Source organism: Ursus arctos, unplaced genomic scaffold, assembly GCF_023065955.2.
Source record: "Ursus arctos isolate Adak ecotype North America unplaced genomic scaffold, UrsArc2.0 scaffold_20, whole genome shotgun sequence".
Lineage (NCBI taxonomy): Eukaryota > Metazoa > Chordata > Mammalia > Carnivora > Ursidae > Ursus > Ursus arctos.
In genome coordinates, this window is record NW_026622875.1 from 38987606 (window position 1) to 39007959 (window position 20354).

The window sequence follows — 20354 nt, forward strand, 5'->3', positions numbered from 1 at the left end:
GAAAGCCCTTTGCCAGCTTCTAGAGGTTGCCCACATGCCTTGTTTTGCGGCCGCCCTTCCATCTCTAAAGCCAGCAATGGCCTGTGTGGTCTTTCTCAGTGGGCATCCCACTGATACTGACTTTCTGCTCTGCTCTTTTCCATTTAAAGGACCTCTGTGATTACGTTGGGCCCTCCAGGCTAATCTCTTTAGTGTGAGGTCAGCCGATGAACAACTTTATTCCACCTGCACCTTAATTCTCCCTCGCCACGTAACGCAAGATAATCACAGGTTCCCGGGAATCATGTTACAAAATGCAGACATCTTTGGGGGCCAGTATTCTGCTGACCACAGTGTCTTTGTCAGGCAGGAATGAAAGAACTTAGGTTTCAACCATATTGATCTCCTTCCTCAGTACACCCGTTCCTTCTTTCTCATTTGGTCACCTCTGCACAGACTTCATCTTCCGGCATATCTTGTATCTTCATTTCTTCTCCATTCTTCCACTTGGCCCACTTCTCAACTGCCTGCCCTCTACCATCTGAATTTCTACTCATCAACCAAACAAAACCCACCTCTTTAGTGATGGCATTTCTGACTCTTCCATGACACGTGTTTCATTCCTCTATTACAGCTCTTCCTACACAACATTTATTCATCCATTTCACAAATATTTATTGAGGAACAGCCATGTGTAAGGCAAATGGAACATCAGTGACCATGATGGACAGGGTCCCTGCTTTCATGTACCCCATATTTTAGTAGAGGTGACAATAAACAAGAAAATAAATGAAATAATTTCAGATAGTGACAAGAATTGTGAAACAAAGATGGAACGACATTAAATGGGGGAGCATGGAAGTCTCCAGAACGAAACAGAGATAAAGTGTGGATAACATGTGGCTCCATGTGACGATCTGAGGGAAAATCATCCCAGGTCAGAAGGAAGAGCAAATGTAAAGGCTCTGGGCTGGGAGGTTAGAGGTAAAGAAAGGAGGCCAATGAAGCAGGAATGGAAGGATAGTCAGGGAGAGAGTGGAGGGAAATGAGGTTGGAGGCAGAGGCAGGGCCTGGGTCAGGTTGGATCTCCTAAGCCATGGGAAAGGCCTTGGTTTTATTCTACATGAAATGAACAGGTATTGGAGGGCTTTAAGCAGGGAGGTGACATAATTTTAGATTTTAAAAAATATCACTCAGAATGGATTATTGGGGGGGCGCCTGGGTGGCTCAGTCGTTGAGCGTCTGCCTTCGGCTCAGGGCGTGATCCCGGCGGTCTGGGATCGAGTCCCGCATCAGGCTCCTCTGCTGGGAGCCTGTTCTTCCTCTCCCACTCCCCCTGCTTGTGTTCCCTCTCTCGCTGGCTGTCTCTCTCTCTGTCAAATAAATAAATAACATCTTTAAAAAAAAAAAAGAATGGATTACTGGGGGTGGGGGCTAGATTGGAGACTTGATGTCAGGATGGAGAAAAATGTGGTGGACCACGGAAGTGGTTAGAGGTCGTGCAGCATTGTAGTAATCTACTTACTGGTGAAGTCTTAAATACCCACTGTGGCAAAAGATTAAATATGTCCAATGTAATCAATGCATTAAGTATATCCAATTTAGGGGCACCTGAGTAGCTCAGTTGGTTGAGCATCAGACTTTAGATTTCAGCTCAGGTCATGGTCTCGGGGTTGTGAGATCGAGCCCCTCGTGGGGCTCCATGCTCAGCGGGGAGTCTGCTGGAAATTCTCTCTCTCCCCCTTTCCATCTCTCTCTTTCTCTCTGTCAAAAATAGATAAATAAATCTTTTTTAAAAAAGTATATTCAGGGGTGCCTGGGTGGCTTAGTCGTTAAGCATCTGCCTTTGGCTCAGGGCGTGATCCCAGGGTCCTGGGATCGAGCCCCCACATCAGGCTCCATGCTCCGCTGGGAGCCTGCTTCTTCCTCTCCCACTCCCCCTGCTTCTGTTCCCTCTCTCACTGGCTGTCTCTCTCTCTGTCAAATAAATAAATAAAAAATCTTTAAAAAAATAATTAAAAAAGTATATTCAATTTAATGAGCATATTATGAAGACTGTAATAGTCCTTCTCCTTCATTAGAAGCCCTAGAGTTGTCTGAGTAGAGACTAGCATCTTTTCATCTTGAGGACTATACTATAGTGCCTGATAGAAAGTAGGTATCTAAAAGTGCTAACCATAAATATTATCTTGTCATTTCTAGTTATTTAATTTTTATGAAGTAGGACATTTTGACTGGGCCTTTACCTTTTTCTTGATTAGCAGCTTGGAGACTCGGTTCAAAATGGGAAAAATGATTAGGACATTTGTTCAACAGTGGAGTAGCCCGGTCATGAACTTTGTACCAATCCTGAAATATCTGAGGAGAATTTTTCACATTTTTTTCATGAGTTAGATTTTTTAAAAAAGCAGAAACCAGGAGGCTTTAAAAAATCAAATTTATAATGAATATTACAGTAAAAATAAAACTGACAATGGCTAAAATTAAACATGGTAAGATTTGTTGTTGACTCAAAAATAATAGAATTAAATTTTGGCAAATTAAAAATCTGCAAAATTTGATAAGGCAGATGGACTTGGAAGAAATAAGTTCTTGAAAGGAAGCTTAATGGGGGGCACCTGGGTGGCTCAGTCAGTTAAGCATCTGCCTTCAGCTCAGGTTGTGATCCCAGGGTCCTGGGAAGGAGCCCTGTGCAGGGGTCCCCACTGAGCAGGGAGCCTGCTTCTCCCTCTCCCTCTGCTGCTCCCCCTGCTTGTGCTCTCTTGTTGTCTCTGTCAAATAAATAAATAAAATCTTTAAAAAAAAAGGAAGCTTAATGGTTGAAACTCTGATTGGCAAAAGAAAAAAGAAAAAAAGAAAAAATTGATCGATGAATCAGCTCTTTTTCTTACAAGAATTTTAGGGAAAAGTTTGATGTTTATGAAAATAATTCCAACAAACCAAAATGAAAATGGGAACTACTTGAAATAGTTTAACTTCACCATATAAAAAATTGATCATTTATTGATTTGTTCAATAATAAATTATTCAAGACACATTGGCCTGATGGATTTCTCTAGTTAATATTTTCTTGCTGAAAATTAATCAGTATTGGGGTAATTGTGGTTAAAATGTTTGCATTCATAAACTTGTCAGAGTCAACTATAAGTTTGAAATGATTGCCGTTAAAAAAATTCACCAGGTTAAAAAAAAAGAAACAAAACGCAAATAACGAATCATGGAACACTACATCAAAAACTAATGATGTACTGTATGGTGACTAGCATAACATAATAAAAAAATAATAGAATAAAATAAAATGCAAGGAATCTTAAAAAAAAGTCACTGGGTAAAAACACTAATGCCAAGTTGGCAGCATCAAAATGGTAAACTCCACAAATGTTTTTAACATAAATGTTAATTTTAATTCATATTTTCAAGTATTTTCATTATAATACTATATAAAAAATTTAAAATTTTTTGATAATGTACAAAGTAAAAAGAAAAAAATATCATCTATACTATCATCATCAAATAAAACCATTGTTAAACCTTTTGGTATATTCTTCCAATCTTTTTTTTTAATGCATAGAATTAAATCATTGTACTATTACTTCATATGCAGTTTTTCATACTGATTTTTTCAATTAACATTAGATTATCAACATTTTCACATTATTGCCTCATCTTCATAAATACTCTTTTTTTAAAGGCCAAGGGGAATTTTCTTTTGGTTGGGTAATTTTGCCAGTTTTGTTATAATACATAAACAGTGCTATGTATTTTTTCACATAAATATTTTTGTATATTTAGGATTATTTTGTTAGCATAGATTCCTAGAAATGGAATTATAGGGTCAAATTATTCTTTCTTTTAATTTGGAAGAGAGAAAGAGATAGTTTTATTAGTAATATCCTGACCAAACATGGGACCATAGAAAAAGCAGCACAGACACCTAAGGGCAGCTGCAATTCAGCTATAGATATTTCTATTATTTTGAAAGATTGTGCTGTTTAAGGGGAGTTGGACTTTTTTTTTTTTAGAGAGAGAGCACACACATGTATGTATGAGTGTGCACTCTCCTCGCAGCAGGGGTGGAGGAGGAGGGGCAGAGGCAGAGGGAGAGGGAGAGAGAGAATCTCAAGCAGATGCCTGCCCAGTGTGGAGCCTAACTCCGGACTCAATCTCACCACCGGGAGATCGTGACCTGAGCTGAAATCAAGAGTCAGTCGCTTAACCGACTGAGCCACAAGGCACCTTGGTTTTGCTTTTTTTAATTTATTTATTTATTTATTTATTTATTTATTTATTTATTTATATTTTATTTATTTATTTGAGAACGAGAGAGACAGCATGAGTGGTGGGGAGGGGCAAAGGGAGAGGGAGAAGCAGACTCCCGGCTGAGCGTGGAACCGGATGTGGGACTCAATCTCAGGACCCTGAGATCATGATCTGAGCCGAAAGCAGATGCTCAGCTGATTGAGCCACCCAGGTGCCCCTGGTTTGTGCTTTCAAAGTAATTTTTATTTTCATCAAACTGATAAATTCACACAATTTAAGAAGTCAAATAGTACTACAAGGCTTACGATGGTAACAGTGATTCCCTGCCTCATCCTTCCCCATCCTTCATGAGATCCTTAAAATGCTATTTTTTTAATTCATAAGTTTTAGGTATTATCTATTGACTTGCTATTATGGAGGATGAGAATTTAAATAACACTTCCCTGTCACACACATTCCTTTTTCCGGTACGTCTCATATGTGTAGGTGTGTTAGCACACCCACACGCTTGTATGCTCACGCATGCATAAACATGCACATTTCTCTTCCCTCTATTCTCCCAGTCTGTGTTACATCACCTTAGTGACTTTCTAAGAAAAGGTGTATAGAAGGGGAGTTTTTTGAACACTTACTTGTCTGAAAATATCTTTAGCCTACCTTTGCATTTGAGCTGAAGTATTTTTATCTTAAAATTTGGAAGGCATTCCTGAGGCATTCAGTGATGCTGTTAAGAAGTCTGTTGACATTTAGATTTCTATTGTTTTGTATGTGATCTGATCTTTCTGGATGTTTTTATGATCTTCTGTCTATGCCTGATGTTTTGACATTTCATCATGACATGCCTTGAAGGTTTTGTTTTTTTTTTCATTAGTTGTGCAGGATAATCTGTGTGTATTCTAATCTGAGAATCCTTTCATTTCATTCCGGGGAAAAGCTCTTTAATTATTTCTTTGATCATTTTCATTCTGGAACTCCTGCTTTTGGATTAATCTTTAAGCTTAAAAAACAATCACTTCTGGGGCACCTGGGTAGCTCAGTCAGAGGATCCTGTGACTCTTGATTTCAGGGTGGTGAGTTCCAGCTCCACGTGGGATGTAGAGATTACTTAAATAAATAAAACTTAAAAAATATTTAAAAATAAATAAGTAAATAATAATAATTTCAAATGTCCATCTTTTGTCTTTATGATCTCCCTAAATCCTTATGTTCTGCTTAGAAATCCTTGATTTTTAACTTTCCTAATATTTTTTCTATTTTGTAAATCGCCTTTAATTTTCAAGAACTCTTACGTGTTTTGTATTCCTTTCTTGTAGCGTCCCGCTCTCGTGGATGCTCTGTCTTCTCTTATCTCTCCAATAATAAAGAAAATTGCTTCTTGTATTGTTTCTTAGTTTCTATTTTCTTTCTATCATTGTAGAATCTTCCCTCAAAAGTCTAGTGATTCACTGCTATCTGTTTATATATTTGAGTGAAGCATTAAAAGCTGATTAGATACTGTGTGTGTGTGTGTCTTGGGGAGCTCTGGGGAGCCCCATTGACTTTGCGGCTTCACTGTAGAGTGCTGGATGGGCCCTGCTGCCTCACTTATGTGAACTTTCAATCAATCCCAGTTTTCAGTCTCACTACTTATCTCAGACTCAATGATAATCTTTTTTAGGTATTTACTCTGTCTATAGGTGTTTGTTTATCTAACTGTTAGGTCCCTGTGACTTCCAGGGAGTCTGGACGATATTTGGATTTTTTATACCCTTGATCTACTGGTTCTTGCTTGTTATTAGTCATCCACTGCTGAGTAACAAATTTCCCTAAAACCGAAAGGTTTAAACCAACATTTGTTATCTCACAGTTCTGTGGTTCAGAAATCTGCATGCAGTTTAGCTGTGTTCTCTGCTTTAGCGTCTTGCAGTCAAGGTGTTGGGTGTGGCTGAAGTTGTCTCAAGGCTCAGCTGGGGAAAGATCTACTACCAAGTTCATGCATGTGCTTGTTGGCAGGATCCTGTTCCTCGCTGGCTGCTGACCGAAGGCCATCTTCAGTTCTTTATCACATGAATCTCTCCAGGGCAGCTCACAGCCCTGCAGCTTGCTTGATCAGGGTAAGCGGGTAAGAGCCAGGGAGAGAATACAAACAAGATATGTCTCAGTCTTTTATAACATGGTCTCAAAAGTGACATAGTCTATTTTTGCCATAGTCTATTTTTATTTATTTAAAGATTTTTATTTATTTATTTGTGCGTGAGAGAGAGAGAGAGCATAGGCAGGGGGAGTGGTAGAGGGAGAAGCAGGCTCCTCGCTGAGCAGGGAGCCCGATGCGGGGCTTGATCCCAGGACCCTGGGTTCATGACCTGAACCGAAGGCAGCCGCTTAACCGACTGAGCCACCTAGGTGTCCCTGCCATAGTCTATTTTTAGAAGCAATTCATGAGTCTAGTTCACACTCCGGGGGGGGGGGAATTACACAAGGAAGTGAGTAACAGGAGGCTAGGGTCATTGGGTGACATCTTGAGAAGGCTGCCTACCACTTCTCCCCAGAGAAAACCCCTGCTGCAAAGTCTCTGTCTCCTGGGTGTAGTATTGCTGGGCTTCTCCAACTTCTTTGTGCAGATAGGTCACCTTGAGCTCTTGATATCGTGCAGATTCTGATTCAGAAACTAGGTGGGGCTTGAGATTCTGGTTCCCAGGTAATGCTAATGCTTCTGCTCCAGGACAACACTTTGAATAGTGAGGTAGTAAGAAAACCAATGTGTCTCTTGGCTTAATCTAGAAAAACTACATTTGGCCTCTCTTCTAACACTAAGAGAAGACCCATACATAAAAGATCATTACTAGTCCAAAGCCTAATATGTTAGTCACAAATTGTGAAGTCTTTGGATGTCCCAACATACTGTCTCAAAACAATGGAATCTGAACATATGAAAAATCAATATGCAGCCTCTGGTTATGATGCAAATGGTAAGGTATTCCTTCTCCAATTTTCTTTTAAAGAACTGCATCTTGAGGAGGAGGAATAAGTTTTTATATGGTTTTAGAAGGTAAGAGATGGTCCTGGATATTGACTATGGTTTAAATGACAATCCTATTGTTACCATTTTGTTTTTCCTGCACAGCCAGAAAGAAGTGTCTAAGCCTTAGGAATAAATTTACTTTCTAGAATATAGATAAATAAATCTATAGGTAATTAGTAAAGACTTGCTAGCAGTAAGCATACCAATTCATGAGAATAGCAGGTTACTCCTAGAGTCTGTGGGCAGAAATTCATCCAGGGGCGCCTGGGTGGCACAGTGGTTAAGCATCTGCCTTCGGCTCAGGGCGTGATCCCGGCGTTCTGGGATCGAGCCCCACATCAGGCTCCTCTGCTATGAGCCTGCTTCTTCCTCTCCCACTCCCCCTGCTTGTGTTCCCTCTCTCGCTGGCTGTCTCTATCTCTGTCAAATAAATAAATAAAATCTTTAAAAAAAAAAAAAAAGAAATTCATCCAGGTCTGTAGGAAGAACTGAAATCAGGAGCCCAGCAATGTGGGTTTTGCATTTATAATCCTACCCTGCCATATAACATCCTGTCAGATTATATACACATTACAGGGCACAAATGCTGCTCCCTTGGGCGCATGGTGTAGAAAATCTGGAAAGAGGCAGCCACTGGCCTTATCTACTTAGTTGCATGGCCCTATAGCCCTGAAATACAGTACAGATCAATTCTCTGGTGGTAGATGCTACTGGCTTCATAAGCAGTGTTTTCAAACTTGAGTGCATCAGCACCACCTGAAGGGTTTGTTAAAACACAAAATGCTGGCATCACCTGCAGAGTTTCTGATTCGTAGGGCCTGGGGTAGGGCTCAAGAAATTGCTTTCTAACAAGTTCCTAGGGGAGGCTGCTGCTGCTGATCCAGTGACTATACATGTTGAGAGCCACTGGTCTAGGTGAAAGGGAGACACCTGAGTCTCTGAGTCCTCTCTGAGTGTTTCTGATAATTTGGGATGGAGAACTTAAGGATCGTTCAGTTAATGGGGGTCACACTAGGACAGATTCCACTGCTGGGAGGGATTCTCAGTTAGATGAGTTTCAAAAGTAGGAAGATCAGATGGGAAGATGAGTGAGAAAGTCAGTAAGATGTGTTGTTCCTTTAGTGAGATAGCACGCCCTGTTGTTAGGGCTAGCTCTTTGTATTTGATGCTTTTGGTTTCTTTTTTCCCCCAGAGGAAGTACTGTAGATTTTTTTTCAAACTGTGATAAAGAATGTTGAAGATAATCATTACTCAATACTCACTCAAGCATTTCTTACAGCATTTTAATTTGTTGAACAGCCATGCAACTTTTTCTCTTTTATTTCCATCCTTATTTTTTCCCCCAAATTTCTGTTTAGTATGTTATTAAATCAATGGAAGGCTTAAATTCAACCAGGGTTTCCATGTCATGTTGTATAGATTGCTCTCATTACATGTAGACATAACCTTTCTCCTACTAGAGTCTTCTCTGAGGGAGTGGTCCCATTCCAATGCCGTAAGAAATTACTGATGTTGGACAATAAAGGACTTAAAATAGACAGGAGGTTGGGTCTGTATTTGGAATATTTTTCTATTGACCTTCAGCTGCACAGAGAATAAAACAATGGAGTGGAATCATCTTGTGCATCTTGCGGAGTGGGGGCCTTCCTGTATCCACCTGTTATCTGACCTATTCCTTTCTCTAGAGCACCCTTTCTCCTTACACCAACACTTAGAAAATGCTACCACGTAGAGGGGATGAAAATGCTTACCCTGAGAAGTATATCTGAAGCTTTTTTTTTTTTAAAGCTTATTTATTTATTTATTTGACAGAGAGAGAGACAGCCAACGAGAGAGGAAACATAAGCACAGGGAGTGGGAGAGGAAGAAGCAGGCTCTCAGGGGAGGAGCCCGATGCGGGCTCCATCCCAGGACTCCGGGATCACGCCCTGAGCCGAAGGCAGATGCTTAACAACTGAGCCACCCAGGCGCCCCTATATCTGAAGTTTTTGATGCTGCAACGTGGTATTCAGATCAAGATGGACTGTGTGTGTGTGTTATTCTTTAAAATTGTACCCTGTTTGAACAATGGTAGCTGCAACAATATACTCCATCTCACATGCTATTCAAAATACGACCTTGAAGTTTCCTCTTATGAAGAGATGAGGTCTATGTATCCTATCTTCCAATCTGGGTATGCTTGTAATTCCCTTGCTACAAACCAATAATGCAGTGAAATTGATGTTGCCTGACTTTGGAAGGCTGGTCAGAAAAAGTGAGACAACTTCTGCCTCATTCCCTGGAATGCTTGCACTGGAGCCCTGGCCTACGCTGTTGTAAGCAGTCTGACTGCCCTGAGGCCAACAAGTTGTGAGGTACACCAGAGTAGCCCATATATAGAGACAATGAGGAGAAACTCTGCAACTACCGAAGAGAGAGAAAGGTTGGGCTAGCCCCTAGCTGCTCCAGTCCCCTGATTTTCTGGCTCTGCCTACTGTCTGATTGCCAGTGTTGAGACCCTGAGTCATCAATGCCCAACCAGGGGCTCCCCAAGTTCCTGACTCATAGAGACCATCAGAGACAATAACATGATTGCTGCTATTTTATTTTGTTTTGTTTTTTATTTATTTTTTAAAAAAGATTTATTTATTTATTTATTTATTTATTTATTTATTTATTTATTTATTTGACAGAGAGAGACAGCCAGTAAGAGAGGGAACACAAGCAGGGGGAGTGGGAGAGGAAGAAGCAGGCTCATAGCCGAGGAGCCTGATGTGGGGCTCGATCCCATAATGCCGGGATCACGCCCTGAGCCGAAGGCGGACGCTCAACCGCTGTGCCACCCAGGCGCCCCTGTTGATATTTTTTCTGTGCACAGATATAATTTAAAAAAAATTTTTATTATGTTAGTCACCATACAGTACATCATTAGTTTTTGATGTAGTGTTCCATGATTCATTACTTGCGTATAACACCCAGTGCACCATGCAATACGTGCCCTCCTTAATACCCATCACCGGCCTATCCCAATCTCCCACCCCTCTCCCCTCTGAAACCCTCAGTTTGTTTCCCAGAGTCCATAGTCTCTCGTGGTTCATTCCCCTTCTGCTTACCCCCCCCCTTCATTCTTCCCTTCCTTCTCCTACTGATCTTGCTATTCCTTATGTTCCACAAATGAGTGAAACCATATGATAATTGTCTTTCTCTGTTTAACTTATTTCACTTAGCATAATCTCCAGTCCGGTCCATGTTGCTGCAAATGTTGGGTAATCATTCTTTCCAATGGCTGAGCAATATTCCATTGTATATATGGACTACATCTTCTTTATCCATTTGTCTATTGAAGGGCATCTTGGCTCCTTCCACAGTTTGGCTGTTGTGGACATTGCTGCTATGAACATTGGGGTGCATATGGCTCTTCTCTTCACTAGGTCTGTATCTTTGGGATAAATACCCAGTTATGCACAGATATAACATTGTACTTATTTGAATATTTTATGGAGACATAAAATGAGAATATAATTTTCCTAGTGATACATATGTATGACATAATTGGATGTTTATTATTTAGTTATATATATATTTTATTTTATTTTTATATATATTTTAAATATTTTATTTATTTATTTGACAGAGACAGCCAGCGAGAGAGGGAACACAAGCAGGGGGAGTGGGAGAGGAAGAAGCAGACTCATAGAGGAGCCTGATGTGGGGCTCGATCCCATAACGCTGGGATCATGCCCTGAGCCGAAGGCAGACGCTTAACGACTGCACCACCCAGGCGCCCCTATTTAGTTATATTTTTAAAAAATGATTTATTTATTTGGGGGGGAGGGGAAGAGGGAGAGGGAAAGAGAAACTCCAAGAAGACTCCATGCTGAGCTTGGAGCTTGACGCAGGACTCAATCCTAGGACCCCAAGATCATGACCTGAGCTGAAATCGAGTTGGAGACTTAACTGTGCCACCCAGGCACCCCAATTAAATTATTTTTTCTAGTTAAAAAATAAGTATAGACAAATTTTTGAATTTACAGTAAAGGCATACTTTGATGCTGACTTGAGAGATGATACTGAAGCTAGTACTTTGACTGAAACAGAAAAGGAAAAAAAAAAAGCCTGGAAGAAAGTACGTCACAAATATCACGATGCCTGGCAATTTCTATTTGCTGTGGCAGAGGAAACCCCCAAAGTCATTGACATGTGATGACGCCGCTGTTCTGTGACATCTATGCTGTGTATTTTCATGTTTTAAACATTTCTGTTTTCATTTCTAATAGGTAAATATGGATAAATATATCCCACAAAAAGTGGGTGCTCTTTAATCATTTTTAGAGTGTAAATCAAAACGTTTGAGAACTCCTGAACCAGGGCATAGAGAAGGCAAAGTGAAATGTTATTATGGTATTGGGAGCTAGCAGTATTCATTAGAACTTTTTAAAATGAGGAATGATCTTGGACGTTTTTACTGGCCTTAACTTAAAAAAAAAATTCCATCTTCTTTCCCAATACCTCTCTTTCATCAAGGTCCTCATACTGCAGTACCTCACTTGGTCTATTTCACTGGATCTCGGGACCAGAGGACTCTAAATATTTAGGCTCTTCTTTATCCACATCCTATCCTGTGTTCAGTTTCCCAGGGACCCCTGGTGTTAGTGGAGTATAAGGATTAATGAGGAAGCTTTCACAGGAAATAATTTGCCTTTTTAAAAGAGATTTTATTTTTTTTTATTTTTTTATTTTTTTTTAAAGATTTTATTTATGTGACAGAGAGACAGCCAGCGAGAGAGGGAACACAGCAGGGGGAGTGGGAGAGGAAGAAGCAGGCTCATAGCGGAGGAGCCCGATGTGGGACTCGATCCCGGTACGCCGGGATCACGCCCTGAGCTGAAGGCAGACGCTTTAACGACTGTGCTACCCAGGCACCCCAAGAGATTTTATTTTTTAAGCAATCTCTCCACCCAACATGGGACTTGAACCTACAACCCCGAGATCAAGAGTTGCATGCTCCACTAACTGAGCCAGACAGATGCCCCCTAATTTGCATTTTTTAACAGATGACTTTTGAAGACACAGTCACTTCATTCAGCGGAGTTATTATTTTGGTCAGAGGAACAAGGAAGGTGGAGTAGGTAAGAATCCACTATGAATAGTCTGAGAATCCCTACAGACTGAGCCATGGACTCTACAGTGTTAATACATAAGGTTCCTTGGAATGACAGCAACAAAAGGCAATTTCCACTGCAGCGACAGCATTCTGGGGACTGTCCAACTCGGATGCTGCTCAGCATCCTCCTCTGGCACGGAGGAACCTAACGTTTCCAGTGGCCAGTGGTGTGGCTGCTGACTGACCTGGATTACAGTTTTATAGCCTCTGATAGTTATCCACAATGCCGCACAGGTAAGAGGTGGCCTTTTGAAAGCATGAGGCTCATGGACACAGATTTTATTTCATTTATTTAAATTTGAGATGCTTAAGGGACATTCCTTTGCAATGGCTTATTTTCAATTCCATTCTTCTCTTTTTCAAATTTAAATGGTAGTATCCTCTTTCTCTCTTAAAATAGGCTTTACTTTTTAGAGCACTTTTACATCCACAGCAAAATTAAAGTACAGAGAGTTCCCATTTACATTCTGTCCTCATGAACACACACAGCCTCCCTCACCAGCAATATTCCACACCAAGGGGCACATTTGTCACCACTAATGAACCTATACTGATACATCATGATTATCCAAAGTCTATAGTTTATATATATCAGTGTTTACTCTTGATTGTACATTTGACATGTATCCACCATCACAGTATCATACAGAACAGTTTTACTGCCCTAAAAAATCATCTGTGGTCTGCCTTTTCATCCCTCTGCCTCCCCCACCCCTGGAAATCAAAGATATTTTTACTCTCTTCATAGCTTTGCCTTTTCCAGAATGTCATATAGTTGGAATCATACAGTATGTAGCCTTTTCAGAGAGGTATCCTCTTTTATGATTTCTTTTCTTCCTTCTAGACTGCTTATACTGGCTTCAGAAACAGATGGTGGTTGATAAATAAAATGGAAAAAGCAAGCTACAAAGTGTAGCTGGGGAACTCTTGCATCAGCATCACATAGAGTGATAAAGCCCTGAGGTAGGGAAGAAAAGAGACCGCTGTGGTTAGAGAACACTGTTTAGAGGGTGGCAGGCAAGCCTTGGGAAGGGAATCAGGGCCTATGGTTTGTGCTGGGCTTTGCAGCTCAGGTTAAGGCACTGGAGTTTCCTCAAAGTGCAATAGGAAGTTATTTGGAGGGTTTTGTGCAGAGAAAACTGATCTCATTTACATTTAAAAAGTGATACTCTGAGAGGGAGAAATGACTGTAGGTGGGTGCAAGGAACAGTTCCTCTTCCCAGTTAGGGAACTATTACAGTAGCCCAGGCAAGAGATGATGGTAGTTTGGTCTAGAGTAATAGCAATGCTGATGGAGAGAAGCATAGAAATTGAAGACATATGAAGGTAGAATAGATCAGATTTGTTAATGAATTGAATAGGGTATAGAGGGCAGAGTGAGACACACACAGAGAGGACAGAAGAAATGCAATTTGCTGGTTTCAGGAACTGGCAGATTTGTCAATATAGTAAAGATTGAGATGGGGAAGGAACAAGCGTGTATGTGTGTGTGTGTGTGTGTGTGTGTGTGTGTGTGTGTAATGGATTAGGGGGGCAGAAGAAAGTGTGTGGCACATGTAAAAAAGTTTACACATTATGTTTCCCCAACACTTTATACTGAACATTTTCAAAGAACAAATTGGAAAATAATTTTATGAATACCCATTTATAGCATCTACAGCTACCATCTTAATATACTTCTATCCATTAATCTATGCCATCAGCCCATTTTAGTTTTGTAAACATTTCAATTGCAGACATCAATGCGCTACCCTCTCCATACCTCAGCATACATGTCATTTATTTTCAGTTTTTTTCTTTTGATGTAATATTTCTTTTTTTTTTAAAGATTTTATTTATTTATTCGACAGAGATAGAGACAGCCAGCGAGAGAGAGAACACAAGCAGGGGGAATGGGAGAGGAAGAATCAGGCTCACAGCAGAGGAGCCGGATGTGGGGCTCGATCCCACAACGCTGGGATCACGCCCTGAGCCAAAGGCAGACGCTCAACCGCTGTGCCACCCAGGCGCCCCTTGATGTAATATTTCTATACAAGGTGAAATGCACAAATCTTAAATGTGCATTCACTGAGTTTTGACACATGCATATACCTGTCCACACCTTAAATTTAAGATCCTTAAGGGTCATCAAGGGGGCATAATCAAATGGCTGCCGAGAGTGGGAATCTGAAGCTCAGAGAGGTTTCAGTTTGAAATGCAAATCTGGCAATTCTCAGAACACAGGTCTATTTAAGCTACGGGATTGGATAAAATAACCCAAAGGGTGTAGAGTGAAGAGAAATGGGCTCTACCCTCAAAGAGTTCAGCGTTTAACGGTCTGTTGGGGGCGGGGGGTGGGGAGGAAGGAGAGCGGGACCTGTGGGGAGGTGAGGGGTTGGCCCAGCCCAGGGTCTCGAAAGGCCGGTCTGTTTGGCTCCTCGGGGCGGTCCTTCGTAACTATCCGAGGTGATCTGAGGTGTCAAGGGGGGGTGGTGATGAGGAGGGGGACGTGGAGGGGACTCCCAGTCCGAGGCGGGAGGTCGGCCTGGAGGGGAGGGAGGAGGGGAAAGAGGAAAAGGGATTTGGGGGGGAGGGACTAGGAAAGGGGGGCATGGGGAAGAAGACAAGAAGCCAGAAGCAAAGAGGAGAGAGGAGGCGGCGGCGAGGGGGCGGAGTCGCCGCAGCGGCCGGCCGAGAGGCGGGCGGAGGGAGGGGGTGTGTGCGCGGGTCACATGGTCGCAGCTGCCCTCCCCGTCAGCCGCCCTCGCCGCCGCGGTGCGCTGGCTGCAGGAAGCCGCCGCGCCGCCGCTTTTGTTGTCAGGGACTCCGCGAGGAGCGCCGCTCGCCGGCCGCCGCCGCCCTCTCTCACTGCAGCCCGCTCTCTGGCCGCGGGGCCCGGCTCCCGGGCGCCCCGCCCGCCCTGCCCATGAGGGGGCCCCGCGACCACCGCAGCTTCCAGCCCGGGGCGGCGCGGCGCTGAGGCAGAGGCGGCGCTGCCACCTCTGCGGGAAGCGGGCAGCCTCGGTCCCCTCCCGGAGGGCACCATGGAGGTGAATGCGGGTAAGTGCCGGACTGCGGAGGGTGGGGGCACGACGGAGGGGGCTCTCGGATCCCGTTGAGGGCACTTCGGGGGACGGCGGCGGGGGGGTGACCCCAGGGCTGGTGGGGTGGGTTACTGCCCGGTGCGTATCGGCTCGGGCTCGGTTCCCGCTTCGCCCCCGGGGCCGCTCCACGGCCGCCCTCCCGGCTCCCTGCAACGCCGCAGCGCGGCCCGGTGGCGCCGGCCCGGCCCCCCCCTCACATGGCCGGGCCGCGCGAGCCACGTGCGCGCTGTGTTTACGTTCGGCGGCGCGCGGGCGCCGGTTGGCTGGGCGGGCGCGTGACGCGGCATTACATAATGGGCGCTGAGGCGGCGGCGGCGGGCGGGGACACGTGAGGCCGCTCGGCTCGGTGACCCACATTCCCCGGGGCCGCAGGGACACGTGGGGGCGGGTGCGCGCGCGCGCCGGCGGGGAGCGCCGCAGCCTCCCGGGAGGCCCCGCCCCTTTGGAACCCTCCGGGCTGTGACGTGGCCGCGATTCCCTCCTCCCCCGCGGGGTTGCACACTGCGGAGGAGGCCGCGCGTGCGCGTGCGGTGAACCCCGCGCCCGGGCCGTCTCGAGGCCGGCGCGGACGCCGCAGTGCACCCGCTGCCGCCCTAGCGTCGGAGGGGTGACCCCGACGCGCGAAGCCTGGGCCAGGCAGACTGCATTGACCGCAGACCTTGCGGATACTGAGGAAGAAGTGCGGGGTCAGGGCGCGCCACAGGCGGAGAGAGGTTTCTTGGGGGGAAGACTCGGCGTTTCCCCAACGCGAGACCCCTCGGAGCTCTGAGGTGCTTAGATCCCGAGCAATGCCTGGTAGCTGGGACGGCACCCGCCCTTGTTATGATGCTGCTTCAGTATTTCCAGGAAAAATGGTTGCTCTAGGACGTGATTTATCTTATACACCTTCGGTCATAAAAAGCTCGAAAATCTCCTCGGGCTGGGAGTCTATAGGTCACACCCATTGCTAATCATTCAGCTCACGTAGGGTCGGGATGACTCAGGTGATCCTAAGTGACCCCGAGACTTTAGGAAAGACTGGTTAGTGTTTATTTAAATTGACTTTTAAAAACCCATTGGTTGCCGACCTTTCTTGAACCTGATCAACAGAATTTGGCTTCATCAGTATTTTTGTAGTTACATTTCCTGTTAATGTTACAGAACAATACCGTGCTCCCTTCCCTCCTTTTGTCTGCCCTCAGAGATGGTCCTTACACCTGAGGCCAGTGAGGTTACAGAAGAAGCCAGTTTGTGATGAGCACTGGGTGTTACACGCTACTGATGAATTACTGAACACTACACCTGAAACTGATGTACTACTGTATGTCGGCTAATTGAATTTGAATTAAAAGCCAGTTTTTTAAGTTATATGCACTTTTTAAATGCACAGACTTTGAAAACAAACGTGAGTTTTCCATCAGTAGTAAAAATAAAGACCTTTTCTAGCTTTTAATTACCTCTGGGTCTGCTTAGCTTTTGAGGGTATTTTTAAAAATTGGGTAATCTGTCATGGAATTAAACTTTTGCTTGATAAAAATTTAGAGATTATTAGGTTCAACCTTTTTCAACCCAACTTTTAGCATGAACGAATTCTTCCAGATTTGTAGCTTTGTAAGGTGGGCTAGCTCAGGCGGCTAGAAAGTTTTTGTCTGGTTTGAACCTTCCTGGAACAGTATCACTGCTTTTAATCTTGCCTTTTGAAGCTACGGATAATAAAACTTCCTTTGGATGACTGTTGAACATACCGCTCCAGTTCTTCCATTTTCAGTTCTCATTACTTGGTTTGTGCTCAGTGTTGTTTTGATCATCATCCTTGTTGCCCTTTGGGCTGTGGCACCAAGAAGTGAACAGGCTCCTGCGGAAATGGTTGGACAGTTACCAAGTTCCAAGTTTTGGATTCTGCTGCAAATGAATTCTCTGGCAGGCTGAACTTTTGTGGCTTATTGGCTTTGCTGACTCATAGTAACCTTGCAATCAGCTAGGACCTTTTCATGTGAACTATTTTGAAGCTAAGTTTCATCCGTTGTGCAGATAATTGTTTACCTGAAGTGCAAGAATTTGCAATTATCTTTCTTAAATTTTCTCTTGTTCCTTTTGGCTCCATTTTCAACCTGTCTCAAGCTGTTATCCAGTACATTAACAATTTCTGCCATATATCTGTTAGAGGGAGTATTGGTAGGCATTCCCTTTAATTTCCTTCAAATTGTTAATGTTGATGAGGGTGGGGCCAAATTCAGTGCTTGTGGCACACCTCTGACCCATCCCTTTGGTTGGTATCATTGTATCAGTATAATACACATTCAACCAGTGAGCATTTCATCTTTTATGACATATTGTGTCTTTACCTTATCCATGACTAATGCAGATGTGAAATAGTGAAGTGGCAGAAATTGTATACGTTTCTGTCACAGATTCTGGGTGACTATACCATGTTCTTTTTTCTTTTTTTTTTTTTTAAGATTTTATTTATTTATTTGACAGAGACACAGCCAGCGAGAGAGGGAACGCAAGCAGGGGGTGTGGGAGAGGAAGAAGCAGGCTCCCAGCAGAGCAGGGAGCCAGATGTAGGGCTCGATCCCAGGACCATGGGATCACGAGCTGGGCCGAAGGCAGACGCTTAACGACTGACCCACCCAGGCGCCCCTATACCATGTTCTTTAAAGTAAATGATAACTCACTGCACAAACTTCATAACCATAGCTGTAATTCACATTTTTAAAAATTGGAAAAACATTCCCACATAGTTCATTCTTGTATTTATAAACCTGTATTTCTCCTAACTTGGAAAAAAATGTCAGAAGAGCAGTAACGGTAAAGAAGTCAGTTGGAGAGAGAAACAGCAAGATCATGGGAAGACTTAGAAGTGAAGTAGCAATTTGCTTGACTAGTCAACAGAGTTAAGATACTCAGAAGGTGGTGTGGAAATAACCTCCGGGGAAACCGCTGGGTCCATATGACACAGTCAAAATTAAAGGTAAGAAGAAAGGATAGGGAGGGTTAGTTTAGTTTCAGCTCTTCTAATTGAACTCTTCAGTATGATGGTAAAATAATAATCACCATATTGGTTGAGTACTTACTATGTGCCAGGCCCTTTACATGTGTTACTACTTTTGACACCACACATTCTAAGAAGGCAGTTACTGTTACCATTTGAAGATGAAAAGCTAAGTAGACTGATGTTAATTAACCTATCCAGGCAAGTGGTGGAGCCAGATTTTGAATCTGCAAAGTCCACTGGGAGAGCACAAGCTACTATGCTGTATTGTCTAACCCCACATAACATTTGATGGTATATACTCATCTTGGTGGTCTTGTCTTCTTGGGGGTAAAGGAAATGACTGTGTGGATCCACTTGATCTGCAGTGGTACAGGGTCATAGCTGATGGAAAAGGGTGGGTGTCAGTAAAGTCTCCTAATCTAGTCATTCCTCTCTTTTAATCTTGTTGCTAGTCAAACTGTTTTTTCCCCAGACACTAGATTACACTTGTGTCTTCCCTCTCCCCCACTCCCCCAGTAATTTACATGGAGACAAAAAAACACTATGTTATAAAATAAGACCGATCTGTTTTGTCATCCCATTTTTTGTTTTCTTAAATCTCTTACATGGTACATCATTTAATAATTTGCATGTTCTTCAAGACCCCACTTATTGTCACCTTGGCTGTGGTTGCCCCTTGTGATCTTTGCCCTCTATAGTGCTCTTGTGTGATCCTCAGCAGTTCACAGTAATTTGTATGAAACAGTACTCACATTGCACTGAAATGAATGGTTAACACAGCTGTTTCCTCAGTTGGTCTACAGGCTTTTTAGGGAAGGGATCATGTTGTTCTCTGGAACCCTGACACTCAGGACACAGTTGAAAGGTTAGTGCTTCAGTTAGATCTACCATCCTGTGAGTAGAAATTATTAGGAACCTAATTTTAAATTGAGGAAACTAAAGCTTCTTGATGGTAAATATGTTTCATTCTAAGTCACAAGGCACAGTCATGAGTTGAACTCAAGCATACTTTCCAGGATGGTGGGCAGTGGGAATGAGAAGGTTTTGGAGATGGGCAAGCCTAGAATTGGGGTAAGGAAAACCCCAATAGATGGCAAACAGTAAGTGCTTCCCAGCAGTATAAAATTAGCTATTGACTTCTGGCTTGTCTGAAGTTGACCACTGGGTAAGCCCTAGCCTGGGAACCTGGCCCAGCTCCAGGGATTTTTTTCCAACTAAAAATAGAGAAGACTGCTTTAGCTAATTTTAGCTTGAGGCATCTAAGAAGTACATTCTGCCTGTTTCTGGAAGTGTTGGGACTTGCTAGATCCGGGATTTTACCTTTCTTGCTTTATCATCAAAAACCATGTATGTAAAAAGAACTTTAATAATCCCCTTTTATGAACATCACTTCATTTCAATCTTGTAATAACTCTGGCAGATATTCCCATTTTATAGAAGGTGACTCAGTTTTAGAGAGATTGAAAGTGACTTGCTTCCCAGGTCTTCGCGGTAAGAGATAATTATCTGTACTCTGGCCTTGGCCTTCAACCCCGGCCCTGCCATTAAGTAACTGTATTTATATTAAACCTCTCTGAGCTCTGAGTTCCTTCTGTGAAAAATGGGATAATGGAAGTAAATGCTTGTGAGGTCAAAATGTGATATGAAGTTGTGTCACTTTATTCTTGGTATTCAGTAGGTACTTGAGGACTTGTAGTTTTCACTTCCCTTTCTTCAGTGGGTTGAGGAACTATTAGATGTACTCCTTAACTTTCTAGGAAATTAGAATGTAACCGTTTGGGTTACTAACCATCAGGTCAGTAAATTCGTAGCAAGAGTGGATGCTAGGACAACTAAATCAGTGTTGAAGTTCTTGCTAGGAGAATGTAGCTGCTTCTAGATGGCTCATCTTTGATACCGTGGTGCCTGGCA

The 20354-nt window shown here is 43.1% G+C and overlaps 1 protein-coding gene across 1 annotated transcript in view; it reads left to right on the top strand.

The window, feature by feature from the left end:
- Positions 1–15101: 15101 nt before the first annotated feature.
- NR1D2 (nuclear receptor subfamily 1 group D member 2) overlaps positions 15102–20354 on the top strand; it is a 29614-nt gene continuing 24361 nt past the window's right edge. The window contains exon 1 of the mRNA XM_026496916.4: positions 15102–15422. Coding sequence (XP_026352701.1) covers positions 15407–15422 — 16 coding nt within the window. The 5' untranslated portion in view covers positions 15102–15406. The remainder of the gene's footprint in view (positions 15423–20354) is intronic.